Source organism: Diprion similis, chromosome 1 (genome assembly GCF_021155765.1).
Source record: "Diprion similis isolate iyDipSimi1 chromosome 1, iyDipSimi1.1, whole genome shotgun sequence".
Taxonomy (NCBI): domain Eukaryota; kingdom Metazoa; phylum Arthropoda; class Insecta; order Hymenoptera; family Diprionidae; genus Diprion; species Diprion similis.
Genome location: NC_060105.1, coordinates 5559990 through 5570447, shown reverse-complemented (window position 1 = coordinate 5570447; position 10458 = coordinate 5559990). Strand labels below are relative to the sequence as shown.

The window sequence follows — 10458 nt, the reverse complement described above, 5'->3', positions numbered from 1 at the left end:
TTTTCACGTATCATTATTCATTGTGAGCTTTTACCTATTTGCTGCTAAGAAGGGAAAAATATGATATTCAAACGTTTAGACTTATTGTTATACGTTATGGGAATGTTAATAGCCAAATACGTATAGGATGAACTTAAATTAAATGTATGAAACCAATCTTATTCTAATTTCTAAAGGCATAAAATTACATAAGAAAAATGTCAAACGACGTAAAAGAATACCGGATGCTAATAATAATACTGAAGTATTATGCAAATTTCATGAATACATCTGCATATGTTTAGTTGTATATAATCGATAAATAATTGGCGAACTATGATTTTTGGAAACCTGCACTATGATAGATAATGTAACGTGTTACGCTACTATAACTACTATTAACATCCAGTATCCTTTTATTTACATATACATACTTTTAAATATAATAAGTTCAACTAATAGCTAGTGACTAGAGCAAAGCAGAAATTACATGACCTGGCGTCATAATTATACATACGATAACATAAATGTTAGCGAGCTCGTCAAAGTGAACATTGCCGGAGCTTCGAAATTATTTGAATAAATTTTTCTATAGCATTATATTGTATAGCATTATATTATATCTCGACAACGGGTATATACACGACAGTTTATTTACAATTGATTATTACTGTAAACATTGGTGATTAGGATTAGGTGACAGTATTTAACGAAAAAAAAAGTTTAATAATAACCAAAATATATAAAAATTTCGTAAAGTAGTAAAAATCGAAAAAAATGAGAAGAAACGATAATAAGATTAAATAATCAAAAAAAGAATACTCCTCAACAAAGAGTAGTGATTTAAATTCAAAGAAATTGAACTGGAATTACTTTTTAACTCTCAAGTATCTCAACATATACGCCTTCTCAATAAATTTGGTACAATAATAATGATTACAATCGTTGGAGACATTTTATCCAAGGAATATACTGTCACCGAAAAAATCTCTGCAGAATTCTTCATTTTTTGAATAAACAGGGAAACTTTATCAGAGTCACGGAAATATACTATTTCACTATAACGAAGTAAATATTAGATTCACAGTTACTAGTCGTAGTTATGAATATTGACGATTCAATTCTGGAATTCTAGTAATATTAATTTTTAATACTTTACGATACCGTGCATATAGTATAGCTATCTTTGATATATTCTATGAAGTTCAAATGCCTTGTATACAAACTTGTGGTATTCAGAAATAAGAAATTATAAAATCGGGGTAAATGCTTTGAATTTTTGACTCGTACATGCCTGTAGCTGTAATCGACTGCGACAAATGGTCGAAAAATCATCGAACAATATAAGTAAACTGAAATCAATCTCATTCATGCAAAATAAATATATTCCGTAACACAACCAGCAAAAATGTGAATAAAAATATGACAGAGATTTTTATATTTAAGGCATTCGATTGATTTAGGTTTGAGGAGAATTTTTCTCTCTAAGACGTAGTAGCTGGCCACTGAAAATGATCTTGATATGAGTAATCGATGCAGACGGGTGAATCAAATACATACGAGACTATTACATCGGGGCATATAGTTAATTAAATGATGAAATGTTCAATAAAACTTATCTATTTATCAGTGGTAAGTGATGGATTATTATATGAAATTATCATGGGATCTCGAAATTTATATTCACGATCGGAAGAAATTAACTTGGTCCCTATACTTTCAAATTCATTAAAAATTTGATAAAGTATATTATATATTTAAACTTTAAAAACTGTTGTAACTTGTTGTATAATCATTGTTCAAAACTAACATTATATTCTGCAGAATTAGTATACCTATAATGTAAGGTGTTGACACTTGTTCTTTAATCGACATAATATACTTGTTTTAAACGGATACGACCAGTGAAATTAAGTGTAAATCATCACATGTACAACAATATACGGAAAGTAGAATTTTTACTTCGATCCGGACTGCAAATGGTGTAGAGCTATTACGATCTTTGAATAACTTTTTCGACTACGTATAAAAAGGTTTTAATAACGGGAAAGATCACACTCAGTATTTGAATTAGCGTTTTTATAATGGTTGAAATAACTAAATCCGTTTAACGTTGTCCATTGAAACTTACTCCGATTAACAATAAGTACGTAAACCGGGTTATATACTTTGTTTACCTAAATCGAACTTAAACTACAGGAACGAATCTACTCACACCTAATTTAGCGTATATCAAAAGGGCTATGTACAAGTTGAATCGTGCGTTAAAAAGTCTACAATCTTTGCGAAGAAAATTTATATATATATATAATTATCGTAAAAAAGTGACAAAGAAGAATACCTAGACTAATATGACTGAGACAGAAAGTAAGAAAAAATGGTCACAATTATCAAATTTATACATACGTAATTATAAGAAATATGACCGATGATTGTATTACATTTGAAAACCGTAAGCTGGGTTTTAGAGAGATTTTCGATAAAAAATATCGTGATCTGACGAATAATATGGTATTTATGTAATATCCGTATTTTAGATTTTTTAATGCACGAGGTTTGATGAGGCTTAGGAACTATTCTTACTCCTATACGATACTGTTACGTGAATCCGATGACCGTCCATTGAAATTTGAGAAATTATAATCATGTTGAAACTTGGGCAAGAATTGTTGAATGTCGAACGTGTCTCATAGGAGATTGTCCTATAAAATTGGCCGCGAAGTTGCCGTGGCTCTAGCGCCGTGCCTTGAAATTTATGATCTAAGTGGAAAGAAGAATGGATCAAAGAAAATTGCGCTCGAATAAATAATTGCCAAAAGTATTTCAACCGTGAAGTTTGAAATTTTGCTGCGTTATCGATATTTTGTAATATATTGTATAACTACAGTATATGTACTTGTATTGAACGTGAGATCTCTATAATAATTTCCGGGTCTATGGCCAAACGCAGACCATTCAATTGGTGGGTATTAGATTCCTATAATACCTTGTAATACTTTGACTATATGTATAATTTATACGTATGACGAATCCATGGGTTTAGAATCGCTTCATTCATATTATCGTTCGCATTTCAATTACATCTTTAATATAGGTATAAAGTTATTCACCCATATGTAATATTCCCTTAAATATTCGTATTCGTAATTCGCGTATTCAGTACCTTTCAAGTTTGGCGTCTTTAAATCCCCCATATTCAACTCACTGAGCGTTTAACTCGGATCTGCGGGAAAACAAATCGGAAAATGGAATAATTATGAATGCACAGGTGATGCCTGGCGCGATAAACATGAAAATATCACGATCTTCAAGTACGACTTTTACGTTAAAACCAATTATACTCACTTTAGAGATTTGTAACGTTCTTTCTCTGGGTTGTTATCCGGTGGTTCGCATTCAAACGACGCTAGAGCCAATGCTGCAAAGAAAAGGATAAATATGTATGTACATGCATAGTCCAGCTACCGTCGGATGACAAAACTAAAAAGACGCTTTTTAGATTTTCTGTGTAATCATTTATAAAGTAATTAAACTTACAGTTTTCCGTGAGTACGGGGCTTGCTTGAAGAAAGGCGATCACACGCGCGTTCTTCTCGAATGGACAAGCGACTTGTTTCCATGCTATGAATTCCGTAACTTGTTTTGCGAGCTGCCAAAATTTCTCGAAATTGATGTGTCCGTTCGGCAATCTAGACGAGAAAAAAAAAACACAACGTTTATCGAATCCGAATCATCTGAAATGATGCAATGTATAAATTAGGAAACAATCAATTGAAAAAAAAACAACGATTACTGATTAAGTGCTAAATCATCCTAAAAATCTATAATAGTGAGGTTCGACGAAAATTTTACTCAGATAAAATTCTTCATTACTTGAACCTTGATTCATTGTAAGAACAACTTGTTATTATTGAAATACTACTAAAAGTTGTACTGCAGGGCTGGTGCCTATCCTTGCGTGTAATTTTCCCCACCGCACGTCTAGCTCTATACGTCTATTTCACCAAGAAATTCCCAAGCAACACGTCGAGATAACGGCTGAAAGTTTCCCAATTTCTAGGCATGAGGGCTGCGCGTTAAATCTAAGTGCAAACCCGTTATAACATAGGTATGTATATACATATATGTATATAAAGTATACATCAAAGAAGAGGAAAAGAAATCAGGACAAAGTGGTTTACAGACGAGTCAGAGTGAATTATCTGAGGATTTTTCTTCATCAAAGAAAATCATTAACCAAGTATAATATTATTCTACCTGGGTGTAAAAATTTGTGCGAAAAATAAAATCTGGAACAAATTTTGTTATTCGATACCTAATAATATTTGCTTATATTATATGACGATCGGTAAATATTATATCCATCACGACGATTGCACGGTGGTCCGAAATATTCGTCTGCGGGTCTTGGATTTTCTGCGCTATATCCCATCTTCGTTTCAACTTTTGCCATTACAAGTTTAATAACTTTATGTACAAAAACTTGGAGAAGGTGGTCGAGAGTGTGCGGCAAGGAAAGATACGGCTTGCGGGATACCGCGGGGCGAGAAAAAAGAACAGGAAAATAAATATACCTGTATACTGTGTATATAGGTATAGGAAAAAGAAGGAGACAAGCATATTGCATGTATAAATTTCATCAAAACCCTGAACCTCTATGATGAATATAGGCGATAAGCATGCAGATGCGTCCGTTCAAGTATCAGTAACGCCTTGAAATATGTCCCCGGAAATAGAAGAGCAATAGGGGGTAAATGCGGGAGGAGGTGAAGAGAACGCGTGGATTGATCGATCCCTTTGAGTTTCAAGTCGAGGGTGCAGGTATAGCCGATAGTTGGAAATGATGGTATGCGCTGAATCTGTGTCGAATAAGAATTTGAAAAAGGGCGAATGGGGATGAATAAAGACGACGTGTCTGCAATTCGGCATTTTTCAGGATTACCTGTTTCTTTTCGATTTCTTTTTCCACGTAATACACATTGCACCAGACGCAAACCAATCGATGGATGCTTGATATTTCGATTTTGGGGATTTGCTACGTCGCTGTGAGACATTGCGCAAATAACTCTGAGAGATTGAAGAGTGAAGTATAGAAAATTGGAAGGATCGAATGATCATTGTGATCAAGTGTTACGCAGTAACTGGAATAGAATAGAGGGAATAAAGAAGGCGACCCTCGCGCCTCGTTCCTTGTACACCGTATACTCACTTGTTACTGCAACCCTCGTTCAGAAAATAAAGGTCCTTGACAAGGAGGCTGAAAAATGGCACGACTATACGTTGTCGTTCGTCAGTCGCTCCGGCGCTTCGCCACATCGCTGCCTTCAAGGTGCTTCTATAGCTGCTGAAATTACTGCTCGGATCCATTTGGTGTTCCAGTATCGAAAACTTGGCTGACTGAACTTTCGACCACTGTGTAAAGAAGGAGAAAAAATTATCATTATTGTGCCGAATTGTCACGGCTAAAAACGTACCCAAATTATGCGTTCAATTTTCTTCGGGGGGAAAATTATACAGTCGGTAAAATATGATTAGAATCTCGGCGAGGAAATTGAGTTTCCAGAACTTCGCGTCATGTCTATAAATCATTTTTAAATACATGCCTGCGTACGAATCGCGTGTAACAATATTACGCACGTAGTCAAGCATGAAAGGATCGGCGAATTACATGTACTCGAGTAGATAATATAATGCGAATATCGAATGAACCTACGTCGCGAATGTTTACATAAAACAATTACACGACGAGGTAATTCCTGAAATCACTTACGCAATTTTTTTCAACGAACGCCAGTTATTATCAACCGGTATACACGTAGAAATGCCAATATTAGGATTATTTTACGTTATACATATATACAGTGCGAAATCCAAACTATAAAGTATACACTACTACTAAAAATATCGAAGCAGTAGCGAAACTTTTCAGGTACTGACTACTGCGGTACCTACCGAGAGCCGGTCTTTCGGTGCACGAGAGAAAAGTTTTTCATTAAACGATCAAATAAAAGCTCGCCCAACCCACAGTGAAACTTTATTTTATTTCCACTTTTTCCAATCAAGGCTAAAGTCCTGACTGACCAACAATTTATCCGACCGAGCGTCGTCGACGTCGTCGTAGTCGATTCTTCTACAATTCTTTATACAAGAAAAACTAAAGGCAATGGAACGTGGTGAAGCAAAGTTTCCGGTTACATCGCCGGAAATTTCACACCAAAGTCCGTTCTACAGACGACCGAGGACCGAGATGGTTCGTGAAACGCGAACTGGAAGCAATAAGACAGAGGCAAAAAGGCGTCAGCGAAGTTCCAACATCTTTCTTTATTTTTTCTTCTTTCATTCAGGTTTGCGAAGCCCCCTGAGACGCATGCATTCTGGATCTAGGTGAAATTGTATCTCTAATCCACGTCGCTGCAGGGTAGACGGAAAATTTTGAGATGGTTTTGTGCTTCGCTATACATATATAGATACAATCGTATGCTGGCAGATTTTAAATTACACAGCGAGAGCAATCATTAAATGAGAGCCTGTAGAATTTCATCAACGATGAATAATTGTTTCGCGAATTTCTGAACCCGCTGTTGGGTTCAGGTTGCGAAATTGATTAACGAAAGTTCATAAATCAACAAGGACGCAAATGAAATGAACACCGAATACCTAACGCAACCCTGCGCAAGTTAAAGCTATTACGCGAATTCACTCAGCGTATAGAGAGAAAGAGAAACAGTGAATAGTGAGATAGTAAAACACGGTCGTATAATTAAAACCGTTGGAAAAACAGTTAGAATTTTCGGACCCAGTGACAGCGTTGACTGAAACACGATTTAGCATCTCAGATATGCGTCGACGACATTTACCCGACGTGATTATATTGAACTATAAAAAAATCAGTCAACAATTTCACCATAAAAGCGTAATTATAAAAATTGAATTACAGCGATAGAAGAAAATTGACTCCTAATAGCCAGCTTTTATTCTTTCAATTGAATTATTGAAACAAGTGAATTTTATCGGAAGCGCAGTATGAATTTAGAGCAATTTCTGAAATTTCATTTCATGCGGCACGGATATTATATTCATCTGATATTGCAGTAATGCTGATATTGTTTGAGAAATATATATTTATATATTAGAAGTCGCGACGTTATATGTGCATAAATCTTGTATGAATCCATAATTTTTAAAATTACTTCAACGTGTTATGGATTTCGCTTCAATTGCAATTTATACATACTTATGTTGGAGAAGAGGTAGCTTCTGTAGAACATGGAAACATGTAATTATGTAAAATTGTGACTTACGGTTTTTTTCAGCCGAGAAATTGGCGACATGTTGAGACCAGCGATGATAGCCATGAGAGAATTGAAGTTGCCGATGTTGAAACACTCCCTGGCCGTTTCTATCCAGTACTCGACGACCCTTACTCGTTGTTTCTTTTTTGCATGCTTAAAGAGGGAGGAAATACGGTTTGAAGAAAGAATGATAATCGAGTTTTTCAAATTTGTATTGAATCGAATTATCGTTAAACGCTTTACTTCTAAGATAAGAAGGAAGAAAAAGAAAACGCAAGGAAAAAAAGAGGCGAGTGAATAAATGGCGAACGCAGGGCGGAGAGAACTTTCTAGCACCGTGATAATCGGATAATCTGATAATCTTTCCACCACTCTCGCTTTCGCGTTCCATCTCCCTCTTCATTGCTCTTTATATTTAGTCATCCTTCGAGAGAGAGAGACTGCTATGGGGAAAACTTTACTTTCTTATACATACTCAGCCATGGAAAACTTGAAGCGGGAAGTAAAATGAGAAGAAGAAAAATAACATTATATACAAATAAAACAAGTATAATTTAAGCTTTTCCAGTAAACTTTCGCGGTATCTCTGCACCTTCTGACTTCTATGAATAATATTTCTAACCGTTGTTATTACGCTGTAAAATTATAGAAGCGTTTAAGCACTGCGAGAAAAGTCGAGACAACTTGTCAATTTTCTCCATTAGATACGTAAAAATTATATATTAAAAAGATCATAAATTACCTTGCAGACTTCTGTTGCTACAAAGTAACTCAGTCTGTTGAACCACTGCACATACGATTCCAAGTTTCTGGTCTTTTTCATATCTTTGAACGACGTTTCCAAGTGCGGTGACTCCTGTACAAAAGCAAAAAAAAGACTTCCCTCAAAATAACGTTTTCATTTTCCAAAACACACCCGCATTTTTTGTATTATTACGACGGATATAAAAAATTAATAGAAATGTGCGAAAACATTCCCTATCTGCACTCGAAATTAGAAGACTCACCTTTGCGAATGCCTGGACAAATTCCTCCGGACCGATGTAAGAAAGTCGTTCCAATTCGACGTGGGTGAGTTGCTGAGCGAGAACAGATGCCGATGGACAAAGCTCCGTGACGTCGACCTGGAAAAAAGGTGAAAATTTCATTTCCACAACAGCGTGCGAGACGTGAACGGTTCTGCGTTATAATTGCGCATTTCGCGCCGGTGTTATTCACTATGATTCAGGTGCATTTCACCCACACGAAGCCGGAGACAGGCTCGTGCAAATCCTCCACATGCACGCATGAGAAGGGTTTCAGTGCAGAACGGGTGCGCTGTCAAACATAAATTTCCCGGACACCATTCTACCCCAGGGGGTTTGCCATTCGCCTCTCTACACGTGCAGCAAGTTCCGCAACCCGCTCCCTTGTCGCGTTATAGGTACTTCTATAATATGTAATTATATATCTATTATATACCTACAGGGATGATGGTTAATATGCCAGCTAGTAAATAATTGTAGATTCGGCGTGCGCGGTAGGTTGTATAATTTTTAATTTTTTATCACCGTGTATAAATAAGGAGGAAAATTTATTCGCTCTTCCAAAGCCTGATAAATATTTCGCAAGAACTGGGGCTAAAAGCGATGATATCTGGGTCTTTCCATCATACGATCAGCGCTTTTCCTTCTCAGTTTGTTTTCATTCGCGATCGTCTCTCGCGAGGAGAAGCGTTAAAATATTGGGATTTGTAATTGCCACGGGCAAACACTCTCTGGTTTGCAGATTAGGCTGGAAATTCTCCGATATTTTAAGCGCCAAATCAGTTCTTCCCCAAATCGCTCTTAACCATTTTGCGAATAAACCGCCCAACGACGGTTTGCTACACTCAACAAGCAACAATCGCCCGATTCGCTCGTAAATCCTCAAGAAGAAAGAAACACAGAGGGAGACAAAACAGGGGTAGTAAAGAGAGGGTGAAATTCATTAGAGCTGCATAGTAGCAAACGTGATACTCGCCACGTTCAGGATGATACATGTATTTCTGCACGCTTGTATGCATACGGAGTAGAATAGATATTTCTTTTTGAAACCACGTTTTTGTTCACCAAAATCGTACTGCAGCGGCGATTTCATTTCGATTCGGATCTATAACGTTTCAATTTTATTATTTACATAGTGTTTTCCTCTTCTTTTACAGTCTTCGCCGATGCTGTTGTGATATCGTTTTACCTCACGAATAGCATGTGTTCCCTAAAATCCCGATAATCGTGAGTGTAGTCGAGAGCCGTTTTCATTGATTAAAAAAAATGTAGTGAATAAAAAATAATGCGAAACAGAAGGGGGTGAAAAAGTTTGGGATCTACTGAGTGCAGGGATCGCGTTGTTATTGTACAGTTACGGTATGACAAAATGAAGGTTCAAATTCTGGTTCACGGGGGCGGCAGGGTTCCCGAGATCGTTTATATTAAACCTCTAACGTGTTTTATCCCACTCAATAAATCTGGGGCAATTTCCTGCTGGGGTGCAATCTCCTCTCGCTCGTTTGACAATAAAAAATAAAAATCTAAATACATGGTAACAACGAAAATGAAAATCATTACGGCAACATACGGTATCGATGATTAAAATCGCAGTTTGATATTATATCAAGCACGGCAGTCAAGTTACTACAAATGCTTGGTGTATCTAACTGCAGGGCAATAGAATAATAGTAGGTACGCTACGCCCTTTGGCAAGTAACCAAATTAACCGAGAGTATAACAGCTTTGGAAGTAGTTTCCTACATCGATGGAGTAACTCTGGCAATTTGACCACGAGTGTAACTAAATTTTATAACTGGATTAATATATATCGCGTGCCAAATGCCAAAAGGGCGTATGATTTTTTTTTTTTAGTAATCATTTTGGAATTTTTTTTATACACCCTTTTGGTGTTAGTACATCAAAAAATTTTTTTACAGACGTTTATGTTTTGAGCGACTCTAAGTTGAATGGTAGAAATTTTTTTTCATACGCCCTTTTGGCACGCAATATGTCTATCTAAAACGTTTGGTAAATTGATCCCAAGTTGTTACTTTGGTATATAATTATTCTAAGTTGCGCTGGCGGATCGGGAAATTTGATGTTGAAGAGTGTATTATAAGAGGTTTCCCGCGAAAGCTACGAAGTGCAATTCTGTTGTTGTTGCTCTCCTCGTTGTGTAC

At 36.3% G+C, this 10458-nt stretch overlaps 1 protein-coding gene across 1 annotated transcript in view; it reads right to left on the bottom strand.

Moving 5' to 3' along the window:
- Positions 1-1261: 1261 nt before the first annotated feature.
- LOC124414152 overlaps positions 1262-10458 on the bottom strand; it is a 184852-nt gene continuing 175655 nt past the window's right edge. Inside the window, exons 7-13 of the mRNA XM_046895141.1 lie at positions 8279-8395; positions 8014-8127; positions 7281-7424; positions 5189-5391; positions 3517-3668; positions 3325-3397; positions 1262-3202 (exon numbers count right to left, since the gene is read on the bottom strand). Of these exons, the coding sequence (XP_046751097.1) occupies positions 3181-3202; positions 3325-3397; positions 3517-3668; positions 5189-5391; positions 7281-7424; positions 8014-8127; positions 8279-8395 (825 nt within the window). The 3' untranslated portion in view covers positions 1262-3180. The remainder of the gene's footprint in view (positions 3203-3324; positions 3398-3516; positions 3669-5188; positions 5392-7280; positions 7425-8013; positions 8128-8278; positions 8396-10458) is intronic.